This window comes from Falco rusticolus, chromosome 12, assembly GCF_015220075.1.
Source record: "Falco rusticolus isolate bFalRus1 chromosome 12, bFalRus1.pri, whole genome shotgun sequence".
Classification (NCBI taxonomy): Eukaryota; Metazoa; Chordata; class Aves; order Falconiformes; family Falconidae; genus Falco; species Falco rusticolus.
Window position 1 is genome coordinate 28,541,971 of NC_051198.1, and position 17,010 is coordinate 28,558,980.

Consider the following 17,010-nt stretch of genomic DNA (forward strand, 5'->3'; position numbering starts at 1 on the left):
GTGAAAGCTGGAGGAGGTGTCCTCATGCAGCCCTGTGTGCATACTGCTGGCTTTTCTCTGTCCTGCACCCTTTTGTGTGGGCTGGGGGTCCCTGTGTGGGTGCTCCCCCGTGAGAAGTGCAGGATGCCCTGGGGAGAGCGGGCTGGCAGCACCTTGTGTGGGCTGGGGGTGGCTGCATGCAAGGGGGTGCGGGTCTTGCTTTTGGGGCTCATTATTAGCTGCTGTGTGACTGCCAGCGATATCCCAAAGAGTTTTTCTCTCCCTTGATCTGTTTATTCCAGCTGTTACACTGTTCTCTGGGTAGAGCTGGGGCATTTGTGATTGCATTGCAAAATAAGATTTATGACATTTCAGTGAAGTCCTGTATGCGCAAGAGCTGTCCCTGGGTCTCTCGCCTGCAGAACATACTCCGAGGCTGAATTAGCCGGTAAGAGAAAATCTGGGAACCCCCTGCCTTTGGTCTCCTTATTTCTAATGACAGGCAAGCGCATAGCATGACCCTGCGGGCGAGCAGTTGCACAAACGAATGGTGGAAAACACATCGGCGATGAAAGTATTTCCATTAGGAAACAGCATGATTGCTTTAGTCTCTTGGACACCAGACCTCAAGAGGTTAGTGCTCAGCACTGGGTTTTTCCATCACCTCCTTAGGCTGAGATCTCGGGGCGGGGGCGGGGCGGGGGGAAGATATGAGAATAGTCCATCAAGTAGAGCAGGGGTTATCGGGTGTCTTGGGGATAAACCAGAACCACCTGCATTGGCCAAGGTTGTGTTTCTGCCATCAGTCAGCTGGCCTTTGTGGCCCAAGTCTGAAAATTTCACAGGCTGGGCAACGTCTCAAGAGAGAGGACTGCTCATGCCTTTTCTGTGCAGCCTGGTAACCCTGTGACAATGGTAGAAATAGCTAGCGCAGGCTGGTGATGTGAAGGAAAGTATCTTAATATGTTCTGTAGCTTCTGCTAATGCAGTTGGGCAGCTGAAAGTCAGTGAGAGAGACAGCTTTAGGCATCCAGCTCAGCCCCTCCCCCCCCGCCCCCCATCACCAGCCACAGATTGACGATTTGAGATCCAGCCATACCATGTATGTAAGAGGGGATTGTCATGTGATGCTGGGTTTTATTTTATTTTTCAGGGAACTGTCGTTATTATCTCTTCTTGTCATAGTTGCCCTGTTTCCAAGCTCTTCTGGCCTCCAGGAATTCAGACCTTTGCTGTACAGGTTGGTTGCTAGCATGGTCAGTTCCCCTAGCTGGGAAAATTTGCAGTTTGCTGACAAAAGATCCAGATGGTGCTCCCCTTATCAAAACCCACTATCTTTACCTTTGTAGTACAGTTTATATGTGCTCACACTCACAGTTTGGACCCGTGTGTGGCTGGAGAGCTGAAGCTTTTGAATGAAGCGTGAAGCCTGAAGTGCAGTTTAGAGGATGCAAACTGGGAAGGTCCCATCTAGCCAAAGACTGAAGGGTGAGGCATAGGTTGAGTGAGGGTATATGCTGTGTCCCCTAGACTACCACACACTAGATATTTTGGCCTTCTAGCCCCTGTCAGACAGCTGTACCAGCATCTCATGGTTGTGATGGCCAGTTTGCTGCCCATCACTCTCGGGCCAGCGCAAGTTTTTGTGTGTCTGTTGGCTAAACCTGCCCCCCGCTGTGACTGTAGGTGGACCAAAATCAGCGTCTTTCACTCGCGAGAGCTCAGTTCTGCACTTTGTGGATTCAATCCATCTGGAGGGCTCACCACACATAGTGGCATTTTGCCCTTGGTCTTCTGGGTGAATTTAAACTTGAAACTCCAAAGAGGTTTGGGGAACAGGTATGTGATGGAAACCGAGAGAGCTTGTTTTCAGGTAGCACAGAGAACAAAGAGTACTGAGATTTGCAGTTGTTGGCAGCTAAGCAAGGAAAGCGAGACAGCTATTAATCAGGAACAGGCACTTCATGAAATCATAGAATAATTCTGGTTGGAAGAGACCGCAGGAGGTCCGTGATTCAGCCTCCTGCTTGAAGCAGGGTCAGCTATGAAATCAGCTCAGGTTTCTCTTGTTGCAGAAAACACCAAGCTCTCTCGGGACTCCTGCCTCTCAGGCTTGGCCCAGCGCTTTGTAAGAGCTGACATAACTGACAGACGTTGATTGCGGCACACGCAGTCTGTAGTACTTCTCCTTCCATTGCCTGTGTTTGTGTAACAAGCTTTGAAGCTGCTTGAGCTGCTGTCCTCGCCGCGCCTGTGTTACCCTTGCCTTTCCTGTCTTGCATATGCGATGGGCTTAATTGTCCAGTCAGTCATAGTGAGTGCATTTAACTGAGAGGAGGGGTAGGTGCACGCTGAAGCACGCTGGCTGATCCTCCCATCCTCGCTGCCTGCCATCTTTCCCGGGATTGATTCTTACGTCAGCAGCAAATCTGTGTTTCAAACCTGTGTACCGCTGTGGGGTCGCCCTGATGAACGACTGCTGAGGTGACTGGAGATCTTCATCCATGTGATTAACAAGCAAGAGTGTGCTGCTGCTTGGGTGGTGTTGGTATGTTTGGTGGCCTTAGGTCGTTCTTGGTGGGACAGCAGTGAGAGGAAATCTTTCACCTCCCCTTTTGGGGTTCATCATCTAAGAGCACTTAACTACTGCACTCATGTATTTTTTTCTGGCTGGACGTTGCAAGGCTTTGACAGTGGTGGGGTTGCTTAGACTCCAGTGCAGCCCCCACAGCATTTCAGGATCAGTGTTTCATGCTGGTGGGGCTCTGCAGCTGTCTTCATGCCCTGCTTCGCGCCGTGCATCCTCCGCAGTGCATCCAGTGCGAGATGTGGTGCCCTTAGCACTGCATCCATCCCAGACTGCTGTGGAGATGGAGTCTCCTCAAGTCAGCTGGCCAGACCTGTCCTACAGGCCACATCAGCAAAGGAGAACGCCTTAATGGCTGGGCTGTAGGCAGCACCCTGTGTTTTCCCTATGTTTCCATGTGTGTCTTAGTCCCTGGTATTTCAGAATACGCTGTGCACACAGAGTTCCACATCTTTTCCCTTTACATTTGTGTAAATCCAAACCCAGTGTACTTCTTCCAGTGGAGCGGTTCTTGGTTTATCTGCGTTTCTCTGAGAGAATAGGACCCATCGTTTGAAATGTTCCATGCTAGGGATGCCTGAACTCGCTGGAGGACTGACTGTGACCATCTGCTTTGCCTTTCCTCACAGAAGAGGGGAAGGTCCTGGCTAAATCCTGCCTAGACTGCAGGGCTGCAATCTATCCAGACTTCTGCTCAGAGAACGCTGGGGAAAAAAAATTGAAAAAAAAAAAGTTACCCTGACTCCTCATTTCACACTGGAACTGAACTCCTAAACTTTTCTCTCTCCTGAGGCTTGAGAAAACTCCAGTCAGAGACAGAAATCCCACAGTTTGCACTCCATATTCATTGGACCATTTTAGCTCTGCAAAAAACTCAGTGTTTCATGTTCTCCTCCTTCTGCTGGAGTTGGCATCTTGCACAGATGTGGGGACACCTGGTAAGAAGTAGGTAAGGTGCCTCTTTTCAGCAGCTGCACCTACTGCTTCTGGAGAGCATATCCAAGAAGCGTGATGGGTCTCTGGGGACTTACTGGCTGGGAACTGGGCTGGAAACACACAGTCCTGGGAAACAGCTGGTGTCTGTCCAAATCCCCATATGGGGAATGCAAGAGCATCTGTGACATTTGCTGCCCTGTGTTTGCTGTCTGCGGCCCGTGGGGCAGCTTGCCAGGAGGTGGAGGGCTTGAGGAGCAGGCCAGCTAGACCTGATGGCTTCTGAGGCAGGGGCTGGTGGCTTCGAGGGACAAGAGCTGATGAATGCGATGATCTGTTTCAAATATCTTTCTATGTAATGTCCTCTTCCGAAGCTTTTTTTTTTTTTTTTAATGAGGTGGGGGAAGGAAGAGTTGATGAGAAGGGTCTGCATGAAATGGGATTGTAGTGGGCTTGAGCACTGAGAGAAGTCACATCTCCCCTGAGATGGCTGCTCATGTCTGAGCTGGGGGCTGTCTTTGGCCAATGTTGCTGGCCAGACCGTCATCCCAACATCCACTTGTCCTGAAGAGCCTGTTCTTCCCTCCTCAGATGCGACAGGGCTTCTGCCATGGTCCATGTTGGAGCTGCTGGTGCTTGTCCTGAGAATTAGTGTGTTCCCTGAGCCTCACCGACATCTGAACCGCCTCACGTGACTTACACAGAGATTCCTGAGGAGAAGAGAGGCTTGCAAGTGCTGACATCCCAACCCAACCCCAGATTTTGCTCTGATGTCCAAGGCAGCCAGTGATGCTCCTCTGCCCTCCCAGCCCTGCCCAGTTACTCCCTGGAGCTGGAGGCAGAGACAGAGGGTGTTCATTACCACCAGGCTAACTGAATCACAGCAAAAGGACTGCCACCCTGTTGATTTCAAGGTGCTATGTCTTCCTCACCGTGGCAGCACAGTGGCTCTGTTCAGGTTTTTGGACCACAGCTCAACTGATCCCAGTCACGGGCACTGGTGCTGGATGGTCATGGTCACCAAGGGGGCAGGACGTGAGGTGTTGTGAGATGCTGCGGTCTTGTATCTTGAGGGGCTGCCTGGAGAAAAGGCAGGCTGTGGGGCTTTTGTTAAAAATTGGGAAAGGATGCTGGGGCAGGGGCAAGGGGAGGCTGGTGTTTCTTCAGGAGCCGGGTTGGTTGTGTCTCGATCATGGATGCTGTAGGGGAGTGGGAAAGGTGACAGTGTTTATTCTGCAGTGGTGGATTTGCATTGGTATTCCTCCCCCTCCCCACACCTTTTCTTTTTCTTGAGTGAGAAGGATGAGGGCAGCTCTTGGGAAGGAGTTGAGGTGAGCTAGACTGTATGTGGAGCTGATGGCAACATCTAGCCGGGTGGTTTGAATGCAGGAGGATGTGTCAGTGAAGTGGCTGTTACTCCTTTTTTTTTTTTTTTTTTCTTTTTTTCTGGAGGGCAAAGCTAGTTATATCTGAAAGAGCTGTGCTAGAAGTGTGAGTTATGGCACCTGTCTGCACAGCGAGCAGAAATGATTCCTCAGCGTGTTCTTGGCTAAAAGTTGTCTGCAGGGCAAAGGGGTCGGCAGCGTGGGTACCGGGGCAGCCTGTAGGACTTCGGTGTCTGGGAGCCTGGCTTTGGGCAGTAGGGGTGACTCTGGACTGTTCCAGAAAACACCATGGTATAATATTAAATTTCCTACTGCTGTATTTTGTTTCTCCAAGTTGTCCCTTGTCCTAGCCCCACAGTGCCTTGCTGGGTAGGAAGAGCATCTGCACAGGACAGGTATCCTTCCGAGAGGTGTCTGAGGAGCTCGCTCAGGAGCAGGCACAGCCTCCATCCCAGCTGTCCCTCCCCTGGAAGACACCTTGATTTGGTTGGACTGTTTTGCCTGCCAAAAATTGCTGTTTCACAGAGAAAAAAACCTGAAAGCAGTTTCTTCCTCCTCTCCAAGTGATGGATTTCCTTCATCTAAATTATTTTGGTTTTGTTTCCCCGTGACACAGTTTTGATTTCATTTTTGAAATTCCCCCCCACCCATCCATTGCATTTTGCCGAGAGAAATGCATGCACAAAATAGTTCTGGGTCAATCTGAAATTACCCTTTCCTCATCCTTTTCCAGTTCCTCCACTTACACTGCTTGCACCGCAGCCCTGCTCTCAGCAGCCTGACGGAGAGGTGCTGTGCGCCGTACCCCCGATGAGGGCTGCTCTGCAAGCGCTGAGGGGGCTTGCTTCCCCGCAGCCCCCGTGGGGACCTGCTTCAGCCGTCGGTTTCCCCCGTGGGAATAGGTTTGTTGGTAGAGTGGAGGAGTTCGGGGAGCGCTTGGGATTTCCCTCGTGTTGTGCAGAGCGGGGCATCAGAGCGGTGAGGGAAGGGGCTGCCTTGAGGCTGGTGCTGGCAGCGGTGCCTGGGAAGAAGGGGCTTGCACTGGTGCTCTGGTGCCAGAGCTCTTAGCTGAGTTGCAGCGCCTTGGTTTAAAGCGTGTCCTGTACCTGAGAGCATATATATATAGGACAAGCAGAACACGCCCAGCCTTTGGAGCGGGGCTTTGCCTCTTAATATTCTACAGCAGGTTAGTTTGTGTTGAGAAGTAACCGCTGGTGAGCTGCACTGCTAGCCCAGGGTTGAGGCGCTGTCTATCCATCAGTGCCACGTGTCCCTCTCCAGCCTCCGGTCCCTCGCTCGGTCCCTTGGGAAGCGGCAGAGCTAGTGCTGCCAGGGCTAATTATTCCTCAAGACAGAAGACATGTGATAAAATATTAACCTTTTTCAAAAACAGATCTCCAGTTAATTAGCTCCACTTTTGTGACACGTTCACCCGGAGATAAAAGCTCATTCCCCAGATATCTGTCTGTGGCAGGGTGATCTTGCTGCGTGTCCCTGTCACCGTGGGGGACAGAGAGGGGGTGAGAGCTGGGAATTTAATAGAAGGCAATGACCTGCCAGTTGCTGCGCCCTGGGGACGAACCACTCCGTTTCAAGGTGAGCGGTGTCTGGGCACAGGCACCACTGCTTTCCTGTGAGGGGCTGAAGCTGGGAATGGAGATGGAGTGGGTGGTGGGATCCACTCTGCTCCCCACGCCTGGGTTGTGCCCGTGCTGTCAGTGCCACATCTCTGGAGCCTGAACCTAGGGGCTTTGCAGGTGGGCAGGGCTCAGTAGATCTGAGTGAATAAACGTGTTTGGGTTCTTTGGTTATTTAAGAAAAAGAAAAGCCAGGAGATAGAAATTCCCAGATAAGCCAAAAGCAAAGCTCTCAGTGAATCTAAAAGTAAAAATACAGGAAAACTTAAGGCCAAAAGGATCTGTTTTTCTCATCCTGAAAAGGAAGAAATTTCATTTAGATCTCAAATGATTTTGATGCTTCTAGTCATCTGAAAATGACAGGCTGTATTTAAAAGCAAGTGATTTTGAGTATCAGATGAAAGGAACATATTGGGCTCCTCTGGAACAAGCAACGTGCTGGAGCAGAAGCGATGCCCCAGTGCGTGTTGGCGGCCGCAGGAGCTGCCACTGGGAGGACGTGGCAGTGCCGTGGCAGTCACTGTGCCAGGGAGAGGGGCTTCTTCCCAGTGGAGGGAGGGATGAGGGTCTGTGATAGACCAGGACCGACCGCAGCCCTGGACACGACCGTTAGGGTGGGGGTGCCAACACCAATCAATCCGTGGAGGTGTGAGCTCTCCTCTTTCAGCTCCATGTGCCTCCTTCCCCGCAGTGCACAGATCCTGGGGCTTTTGCAGGGAGGAGAAAGCCTGGTGTCTTGGTGTCCTTCGCAGGGAGCGATGCTGCACCCGCCTGAACCATACCAGGGCCCGCCGATGACTTCGTGAGGGACTTTGCTTCATCACCAAGTACTTTTGGCATTCCTGGGGTGCCATTGATCACTCGCTGCTGGAGCCGTCCTCTGCCTTTGACTGCTATAACATATTGACCGCTTGTCTTACAGTTATTACGTGCCATCGATTACTTTGATAACTTGCTCCAAGTAATTCTGACAGAATGAAGTTGTTTGTTTAACATTCGTGCTTGTCTCGGTATTTCTATTGACCCAATATGTTTGCATAGGCTGAAATCGAAGTCAAGTATTAGTAAGTGATGGAACTAATTCTCTGAGGCTCACTACTATTGATAATTAAGGCCATGAGACAGTTTCTTCCATCAAACTCTTGTTTGTTTTTTGGCTACTCAGCGCGTTGAAGTCCTACTATCCCTCAGACATTGCAAAGGGCCATCACAGGCAGTGTTTTGGGGCCATTTAGGTGGATTTTTGCTGTAAGCACTGTGGATCCCTGCATGTTTAAAGTGGAGTTGGGTTTGTGCTAATCCAGTTACGACTCAGGAGGGGTTGTGGGGATGGGGACTTTCACCGCTTTCATTTGCCATGTGGTGCCAGGAAGCTCTCGTCAGAAAGCATCCTCCCTAATGTATCTTTGCATCTGTAGTTCTGACCCTCTGAAATATGGTTTCAGGTTATCTTGGCTTCTAAAGATCTTTAATAAAGGATTGGTGGCTTCCAGGAAGGGTGCAAGGTGCCAGATTTTGTTTTTCTTTGCACCAGGTGAAAAAATTTGCTGTCAGCTCTGTATTCGGGTAAAACTGGCATCAGAAATTTGGCCACAATTTAACGTTCTACTGAAGACAAAGAAGGTTCTTTTTTTTTTTTGCCTTTTTTTCCCCTTCACTTTTGTTGGCTCCTTTTTTCTTTTTGTCTGAGTTCTGAAGAAGGAAGGGTGGAGGGACTAAAGAAGCAAGGCAGATCCTGAGTCTGTGTGGAGAGCCTTAGAAATATGAATTATTCATGAGCTGCTTTGAAAAATCAAGACACACAATCTGGTTTAACTTGTTTTTAAATGCAGCCACGTTATTCTCTCCTTCCTTGTTAGTAGGTACTCTTTTTTTTTTTTGACTCCCCTCTTTTCCAAAAGCAAAAATCCAGTGAATTTTTAATAAATTATAAATGCATCATCTCATTAGTTTTGAGGTTCGCAGGCAGCAGCTCATCATGTGCACAGAAGGTTATTTTTGCTTTCTTGCATTTCCCCTTTTCTTCGAATTTAGCCGTTTGATTAAATTTTTAGATATCTATCTTGCAGGGAAAAGAAAGGAAGAAAGAGACTGAAAGAGACAGGGAGTTAGAGGAAATACTAATTGTGCACTAACCAAATATAACAAGTGTTTGGGTTTCCAGAAGCTGTGTAGAAAAACGTCCTTCTTTGTCAGCCCAGGAAGGCTGACCTTCTCAGGCCAGCGTGTCGCTGGTGGTGGGCAGTGTGTGTGGTGGTCCCTGCCGAGGCTTGGAGCTTCTTGCCTGCAGGCAAGCACTAGCTGTGACCATCACGTTCCTGGTAGCTCATTGACTTCAGAAGAACACAGAGGCTGAGAAGACCTCTTTCATCACTGGTTGCATCTTCTGCCATCGGGAGAGCTCTTCTCTTTTGCCTGTTTTCTTGTATTTTTGTGGTAGCATGTGCGTGGGAGGGGAGAGGTGGGGACTTGGACAGGTTCTTCTGGGAGTCTAATCTACAGCCAGAACTGGTTCAGCACCCTGGTAGTGTTTTCTTGATGGTTTTCCTTACAGTTTTACCCAACTACATCTGGCTAAAGCCTGCTGAATAATTTCTTGTTAGCTCTGATGGTAACCCCTGTTGCATGTTCATTGCAGATGTGCCTCTGCACCCTTGCTGAAGCCCTTGCATGCCCCCAAGTCATCTGCTCAAGTAGAGGTTCCCCTTTTTGGATTGCCCCCAGCATCGCTGAGGCTGCTGCATGCCCCCCTGGGGATTTTTCAGTCCCTTTTTGGGAACACAGACCCAAGGCGTATGCCAGCCCAGCACAGAGAAATCCTACCAGCTTTTCTCAAGGGTATTTTTTCACTTGGGCCAGCCAGACTCCGGCTGGCATTCCCTGCAATCAGGTGGCATCACCAGCTGACATCTGACTCCTGGTCCATCCTTCTTTCCTTTTGACATGGCTGCTTTCCAGAGTCTCTGCCTTCCAGCTGGTTTTTCAGCAATTCTTTGTTCTAGGCTTTTTGGTGTTCCAGTAGCACCAGCCTGCCCTGGCTCATGGCCAACCCAAGGTGGACCTGCGCCACCAGGACAGGCAGAAGAGGGTCTGTAGCTGGTGGCAACCCCTGCAGCCACTGCTCGCTGTGTCGTGCTACAGAGGTCACATACGTGCTCTGAGCAGCAATGTTCATCCTCGGATTGTAGTGTGTCCTTGCGGAGCAGTCAGCATCAAAGCTCTTGGCTTTATGGAGGAAACCCCAGAGCTTTCTCAGTAGAACTTTGTCCCAGACCTGACCCCAAGCCGTCCCATGGCCGCGGGTGCCATCCAGAGCGCAGTGCGTGGTGGTGCTGGAGGTGTGCAGCAAGGCAGGCCATCGGCAGCCTTCTGCTGGGCAGCCTCATCCTGACTGAGGGGGTGCAGAGCATACCTGTAGAAGGAGGAGGAACTGCTGGCATGTCTTGGGAAGACCAAGTAGGAGTTTGAAGGTCTTTCAAAGCTGACTGACAAAATATTCCGAGGTAATGCACAGGAAGGATGGCTTGGGGGAGAGCCAAGAAGAACTGAGGGTGGTGACGGGAGGTGAATGTCATGAAGGCAGCCACTGACCCCTGTGTGCTCTGGTCGTGCAATACCGAATTGGTCACATCCCATTTATACTGTCTTATGAGACGGTAATGTCAACAGTGCTTCCTGGATGTTCCATCTCCGGAGGGCGTGAAGTAATGATGTTTTGAAAGGTGCTCTGCAGTCAGACACAAGTCCCTGGGTTTAATGCATGCGAGAATTAGCTGAGAGCTGCACGGATGGCTGGGGAAAGGCCAGGGGTAGCTGGGGAAAGGCCAGGGACCATGCTCCCCAGAGGTCAGGTGAGACCATGCACGGCCCGGCCCAGCAGTGAGCTCTGTGAACTCATCAGTTTTCCATACGAGCTGGCACATACGTTGCTATATAGCTTAAAATTGCAACATGTCCAGGGTCCCTGTTTTTAGAGTATTTTCATGGAAGTCACCTGTAATTTTATTTCAGTTTGAAGATAGGGGTCTAGGCACATGGCTGCCCGCTGGGGGGGGGCTATGCCACCCTGAGAGGTAGGACCCAGGTGCCCAGGTGTCCTGCCATCCCTGCAGGCATGTGGACCCGGGCACGTTTGCTGCTGGCTGGGGCAAGGCAGCTGGGGCTCGTATCTCTTCCCTCCTTGCTCCAGTTTTTCTGGGGTCCTGGGGGGAGGAACTAGAGTGATGACACCAGCGCTATAGTAGGTGAAGCAGCTCAGACCAGAGAGGGCCGAGCTGGTTTTCATGAGTAAGAAGTAAAAATGAGAAATGGAAGCTCTCCTTGTTTTTCGTTCCTGGGGCTGCACGCATGCCCAGAAGCAGACTGACTCCTGTTCCTTTGGTAAGGTACAGGCACATTTTCAGCATCTCTGGTCTTTCTCCACCACTTTCTCTGGGTATGGGGTGGCAGCAAGGCCCCTGCGAGGCAGTGTTGGCTGACTGGTGTGTAGCATGAGCAAATCTGTAGAGGCTTCTCCCAGGCGTGGATGACTTGATGCAGCCCAAGGCCAGGCTGGAGCAAGGGCTTGCTCTGGTCCTGAGTGGCTGAGGACCTTCAGAGGTGGGCACCAGGCTGGCATGGTCTCTTTCTTCCAGCATGAGCGGAGCCAAGAGCTTTGGCCATTAGTATTAACCCTTCCTCGAAGTTGCTGTGACAATTGTGTAATTCAGTTCATGTTTTCTGTGAGCTAAAAGGACTGTTATTTTTGCCTCTTCCTTCACCGAGTTCTTCCCTGCTTCGGGTGAGGTGGCCAAGTCTCTAACGTGCAGCTCACAGTAGCTGCGCGGCTGTGACACGACTCTTGCATGGTACCCTCACTCCAGAGAGCCGTCAAGCTTGGAGAGCTGGGCAGACTTGGGAATGTCACCTGCAACCCAAAGCACTGGTAGGTTTGTCTGTCGGTGTGAAGCCATGCTGTTTCTGGTGGCAGGTCCCCATCCTCTGCGAGAGGGAGAGCCCTGTGAGTGCCCAGCGTGGGGACAAACCGCAGTGCTCTTGGTTTAGATGTGTGGGTGATGAGGCTGCTCTCCCACGTCTTTCCAAGGAGAAGAGAGGACCAGGAGGACGCTGAAAGATGGGTGTAGCTCTGTCTGATGCAGCTGGCTGTTGGAATAAATATGCAGAGAGCTTTGAAAGTGGGAGCTGTGCTGAGGGAGGGTTTGGACTTCATGGAAAACATTAAAATTCAAAGCAGAGCTGTTGGCAAGTGATGGCTGTGGAAGCAGAGAAGAGGAATGAGCAGAAGCCTGGCAGGGGGAGGCGGGGGAGTGGATGAGGGTAGCAACCTCTTGAAGAAGTTAATGAGGCACAGGAAGGATGAGCCTGAGAAGTGGTGTTTCAGGGAGACACAGTGCAGCTCTGTGGGCACAGGAGGGCAAGTGTCAAGGAGGAAACACGCTCTGGATGAGCCCAGGGGTGGACCAGGAGGGGTTGAGGAACGGGGTCCACATCTGTTCACGCTGTTAGTCTTTACCGTTGTGCTGCATAGTGGTGTTTCCAAGGTGGGCTTTGCTTTGGTGCAGGCACTATGAGTCAGGTCTGCCATTTTAAACGTAAAGCGGGTTGAAATGTCCAGGGAAGGCATGTGTTGCCCATCAGGAGGACTTTGAGGGATGCGTGGGTGGTGGTGGGCAGAAGCCACCAGGATGTGATACCCCATCGTTTGCCAGGAGCACCAGGGTCAAAGCAAACCAAGAAAAAAGTCTTCAGAGTGAGGGACCTCAGAGGTCTGCAGGGATCACTGCAGTGTCCAAAGGTGAGGACTTGCGGGAGCTCCAGCTGCCTGCTCCCTGCCCCCTCAAAACACGTGCGCCGTGATTTATTGCTGAGCTGATAACGGCATGTTGGGAACACGGAGATGAGAAGTGCTGCTCCTTCCACCCTAAGGAAGTTACTGGAGCAGCCGGCCCAGGCTGGGGTTTTCCAGGGGTGCTTCCTAAGGTGTCCGCAGGCCAGAAGCTTCTTTCATAACTTCCCGATTCTGAAATGATTGCAAATTGGAATGGGAAATAACCTTAAAACAGAGAAGTGAAAACCTCCCATCAGATGAAAGTTTGACTTCTGGGTTTGCAGAAGGAAATAATAATTGTTCTCCCCAGCTGGATGCTCCCTCTGGGGTTTCAGGGCAAACCAGCCTGGCTTTTGTCTTCTCCTGCCCCCCGGGTGCTGTGAGCTGGTGGAGCAAGCCATGTGGTGGAGCAGCCCATGTTGCAGGCAGTTCAGCCTGGCAGTGCTCCTGCTAGCACTTGCTGTGCTAAGATTGCTCCTCGGTCCTCCCAGCAAGGTTAAAAGCGTGAAACTTCAAATGACTTCAGCCAGTGAGTTTCAACACACTGCAAGTGTAAGCAATATAGTTATTACTTCTTCTTTTTTTTTACAATCTAAAAAAAAAAATAAAACCCTCAAACTTTCATTGGTTTCCTGAAAATGTTGCGGGTGTTGTTTTCTCTGCTTGTTTTCTTGTTGGCAATTGGGTGACCTATGGAATACCATAAGCAGCACAAAACGTTTATCCAGTGACAGCCTGAGGTAGCACAGGCATCTCTTAGCGGGTTATTTTCATTATTACAGCAATTTTAGGGCTGCATGCTGCAATTTTACACTTGCAGTGAGGTATTAATTGAAATTACCCCAGATGTAATTGTCACACAAAATATTCTGGACATGCTGGATTTAATGCTTTCCAAGCTGTGGTTTTTATTACCCGAGCAAGTGCCAAAAAAGCACTTGTAGTCACAACTTAAACTGAAATCTGCCTTCTGGGAGCCAGGACGTTTAGCCGCAGTTATGCTGGGGAAGGAAGGGAAAAGAAAAAAAGGGACCACCTGGAAGAAACTTCAGGAGGGCTCCTGAAGGAAGGGCCCAGGGGCAAAATCCTGGCAAGGGCAGAGTCAGGGCCACGTAGGGACCCCAGAGAGCCCTGGAAGCTCAGCAGCTCAGTGTAACCCTTTTCAGGCTTGGTTCTGGGGGAGCGAGTCCCACTTGTGGTGCAGGTGCTGGTCCCGTGGGCGAAGAGGTGTCCGCTGGGTCCCTGCCTGCGCCGTAGCGCAGCCCAGCCATCGGTCCTACCTTTGGGGTGCAACGAGCCTCATGAGACAGAAGTTGGGGCGAGTCGCTGAGCCTGTGACCAAGCTCTAGAGGTACTTGTAGATGACATTTCAGTGTTTCCCACAAGCGTGTTGTTTAGTCAGGCTGATCTGGTGCACAGACATCTGGAGTTTTAAAAGCAAGTTGTCATGCACGAGGAGCCTTCATTGCACTGCTGGCAGGCTCAGCCAGCGCAGTATCCCCAGCACTCCCACTGGTGGGTGATGCAGCCCGCATCCACCGCCGCTGTATTTAACTATTGTAATAACATAAGTATTGATGACTTTGGTATTTTCCACCCTCTTTCATTCTTTTCCAGAAATAGCTTCCCTTGTTTGCTCGACAGAGACCCTCCTGATGCCGTGTTGGAAGTCGGTGGAAGGACACACATCTGGGAACGGCTGGGAGATAACGGTGTATAAATAGCACAGGGAGAGCAATTCTCATAGCTTGTCCCTGCAGCTCCGCAAAGCAAGTGAGAGCTGAGACCTGAGCGTGACCATAACACGCCGAGCAGCAGCACCAGCTTCTTTCTCATTGTGTCATGTTGGGAAAGCTCGGCTGAAGTTGGTTGCTGGATCGATGCAAGGGCCACAGCGACCCAGATGAGCAGCTCAGGGCATGACCCCGTGCTGTTTAGTAATTGAGAAACCCTCTGGTTTTAGCATCCCTGAGATGTAACTTTGATGAATGATAGGGTGCTGTCCACACAGGGCAATGTTACAGAATTTTCTCCTGCGTGCGGAATAGCTGTGAAACTTTGGTGTCCTTTGAGGATGGACCTACAATTAGAATTGGGTTCGGTGGGTGGAATTTCTGGGGTTGGTGACTATGCTGAAAAGAACAGGGTGTAATGAGAAATCCCCTTTGGTCAAGTTGAGGCAGGATTTGGGACATGTTTTGAATGAAACAGTGGAAGAAAGCAGCAACCGATTTAGTGTGAGCTTGCAAATATTTTGTCCCACGCAAGATCACTTTTTTTTTCTTATCTTTGGAATTATTTCACCTGATGCACACTCTTTTCCGTTTCATTTAGTTCGCTTTGTAAATAATCAAAAATGCAATTTCAAAATGAAAAACCTCATTAAAGTGAGTATCTCAAGCATTTTGGCATTTCTGAGGTGCAGCGTGCTGTGCCAGTAGCATAAACCGATATCTGTATACCCTTACTTACTTTCTCCTCTCCATCCCAACTTAATTTTTTCCTCTCTTTTTACTTCGCCTTGCAGATACTGTGGTCCAGAGCTCTGGGGAAGCAAACTGATGGTTTGTTGAAAGAGTGGTTGCTCAGTCCTCTTTCCTGCTTCATTTGAGGGTGGTAGTGGTAGCACCCGGGCAGTGACACAAGAGCAGGCGAGTGGCACGTGGATGGGAAGGGACATGGTGGCTGTGATGGGTTGCTCCTCAGGCTGGGCACGAGGTGCCCTCCTGCCACTGGTGTGTCATCTTAAGGCCATCACAGGGACTGACAGGGACCTGGAAAGAGCAGCACAGATGTAAGAGGTGTATCTGGATTTCCTGAGCTAGGAAGATGTTGGCGTCGGTCTATAAAAGCCACAAATTTCATCAGCTAAAGGTCAAAGTAATTACACAGTCTATGACGTTTCCTCCTGGGAAGGAGGCAGCAGGGGCTGCGGTTGCAGTTGTGGGTTTTCAACTCCTACAGGCTGACTTGGAAAATGTGAAATCCCAATCTTCCCTGTAGTCAGGTTATGCCATTAAGGCAGAATGAATAAGGAAGCAATCAATTTAGAAACAGGAGCTGGCTTACCTTGCAGCTGGCTGGTGGAAATGGCTGCCTGGGGAGGTGGGGGTGAGGCAGCTTGGAGCTGGAGCTGCACTGATGCTCCTGCCTCTGCTGGTGCCACCAGCCAGGTGGGTGCAAGAGCACTTGGGTCCCTGCCTCAGTTTGAGAAAAAAAACTCATCACGATACCCTAGTACTTGTGGGATGACACTGAAAGCCCCCCGAAGCTCACAGAACCACCAAGGCAGCAGAAGGCTTGCAGCTGGCCTGCAAGCAACTCACGTGTGCCTTACCTCTGGCCTGAAGGACCTGTTTCTGATCCCGTCGTGCTAACGTCACTGAGCAGTGTCTTTGCTGAAGGTGGTGTTACCCCAAATAATATCAGAAGGGGGGGCCTTTATCTTCCCCCCGCCTGTTGGTGGGGGAGGCTGGCGGTGCTGGGAGGGTGTGCTGGCTGGGAAGCAGTGGGTAGAGAAAAGGGCTGCAAGGTGGCTGCCTCCTTTCTCATCCCTTCCTATTAATGACAATTAAGCTCTTCACTGCTTTAATCCTCAGCGACTGACTTAGCAGGTTTTGGACTCCTTCAGAAAGGATTCACACAGGAAAAACTCCTGCGCTTCTGTAATAGTGGCTGGAGGCCCCATCTCCTGACGGACTGTGCTGCCTGCGTTAATGAAGCGAGCTCCTACTTTGAATTCCAGCACCTGAACGGTGTTTTCCTCTTTCTCCCTCCCCAGGTGTACGACTTTGCACTATCGCCAGGACCTCCCGCCAACCAGCATCATCATCACCTTCCACAATGAGGCCAGGTCTACCCTGCTAAGGACAATTCGGAGGTAAGAGCTCCCAGTCTGCTCTTAAAACTGGGTGACTGGGTTAGTGGGTTTTGTGAGTAAAGGCAGAATCTGCACTCACTGCAGCAATGGGACCGAACCTGCCAGCTATGATCTCAAATGGTTACTGGGAGAAATTAGTGTGAAAGCTGGTCTCCGAGAAGTAGATTTTACAGTGGGATGCTCGGGAGAGTAGGTAGCTCTGCTCCCTTTGCTGGGTGTAGCACGGGACACTCTTGAGGGAGCAGCAGCAGATTAGGCAGTCTGGGATAAGAGGTTTTAGATGGAGCTGGGTATCAGTGCTCAGCTGTATTTTGTCCCAGTCCTCCAGGGACAGGTGTCATTCGGCAGATGTCTGCTCTGGTACTGCTGTTTGAGCTTCGCCAGTGACCTATTGAGTGCCAGAAAGGCTTGCTAATTGAGAAGCCCTAATGGTGCACATGCAGACTAAATTTTCAAGGATGGTTTCTGTACTCCTCTGGATACACAGTGGAGCGTTCTGGGCATGTGGCCATTCCTTCATTTGTTGGTTTGTTCTTGGCTGTGTTTTGCTGTAGTGAATAGACTAAAGGCTTCATTTTCACCACAGGTTTTTGAAATCAGCGTTTAATCCTAATGTGTGCCTTGAATCCACAAGTTCTCTTGCGGGAAGATGTAGTGGGGTGTGTTCGGCGCACGTTCGAGGGGTCTATCTCCGGGTCTTGGCTGGTGGGTTCCTCTGTAGCCAGCTTGCGTGTGCTCTGCTCTTTACCAGTATTAAGTGTTTTGCAGGCATGTCTCATGCC

At 50.6% G+C, this 17,010-nt stretch overlaps 1 protein-coding gene across 1 annotated transcript in view; it reads left to right on the forward strand.

Annotated features, from left to right (window-relative positions):
• Positions 1 to 17,010, forward strand: part of GALNT14 (polypeptide N-acetylgalactosaminyltransferase 14) — a 99,174-nt gene that overhangs the window by 42,516 nt on the left and 39,648 nt on the right. The window contains exon 3 of the mRNA XM_037405944.1: positions 16,130 to 16,228. Within this exon, the coding sequence (XP_037261841.1) occupies positions 16,130 to 16,228 (99 nt within the window). The remainder of the gene's footprint in view (positions 1 to 16,129; positions 16,229 to 17,010) is intronic.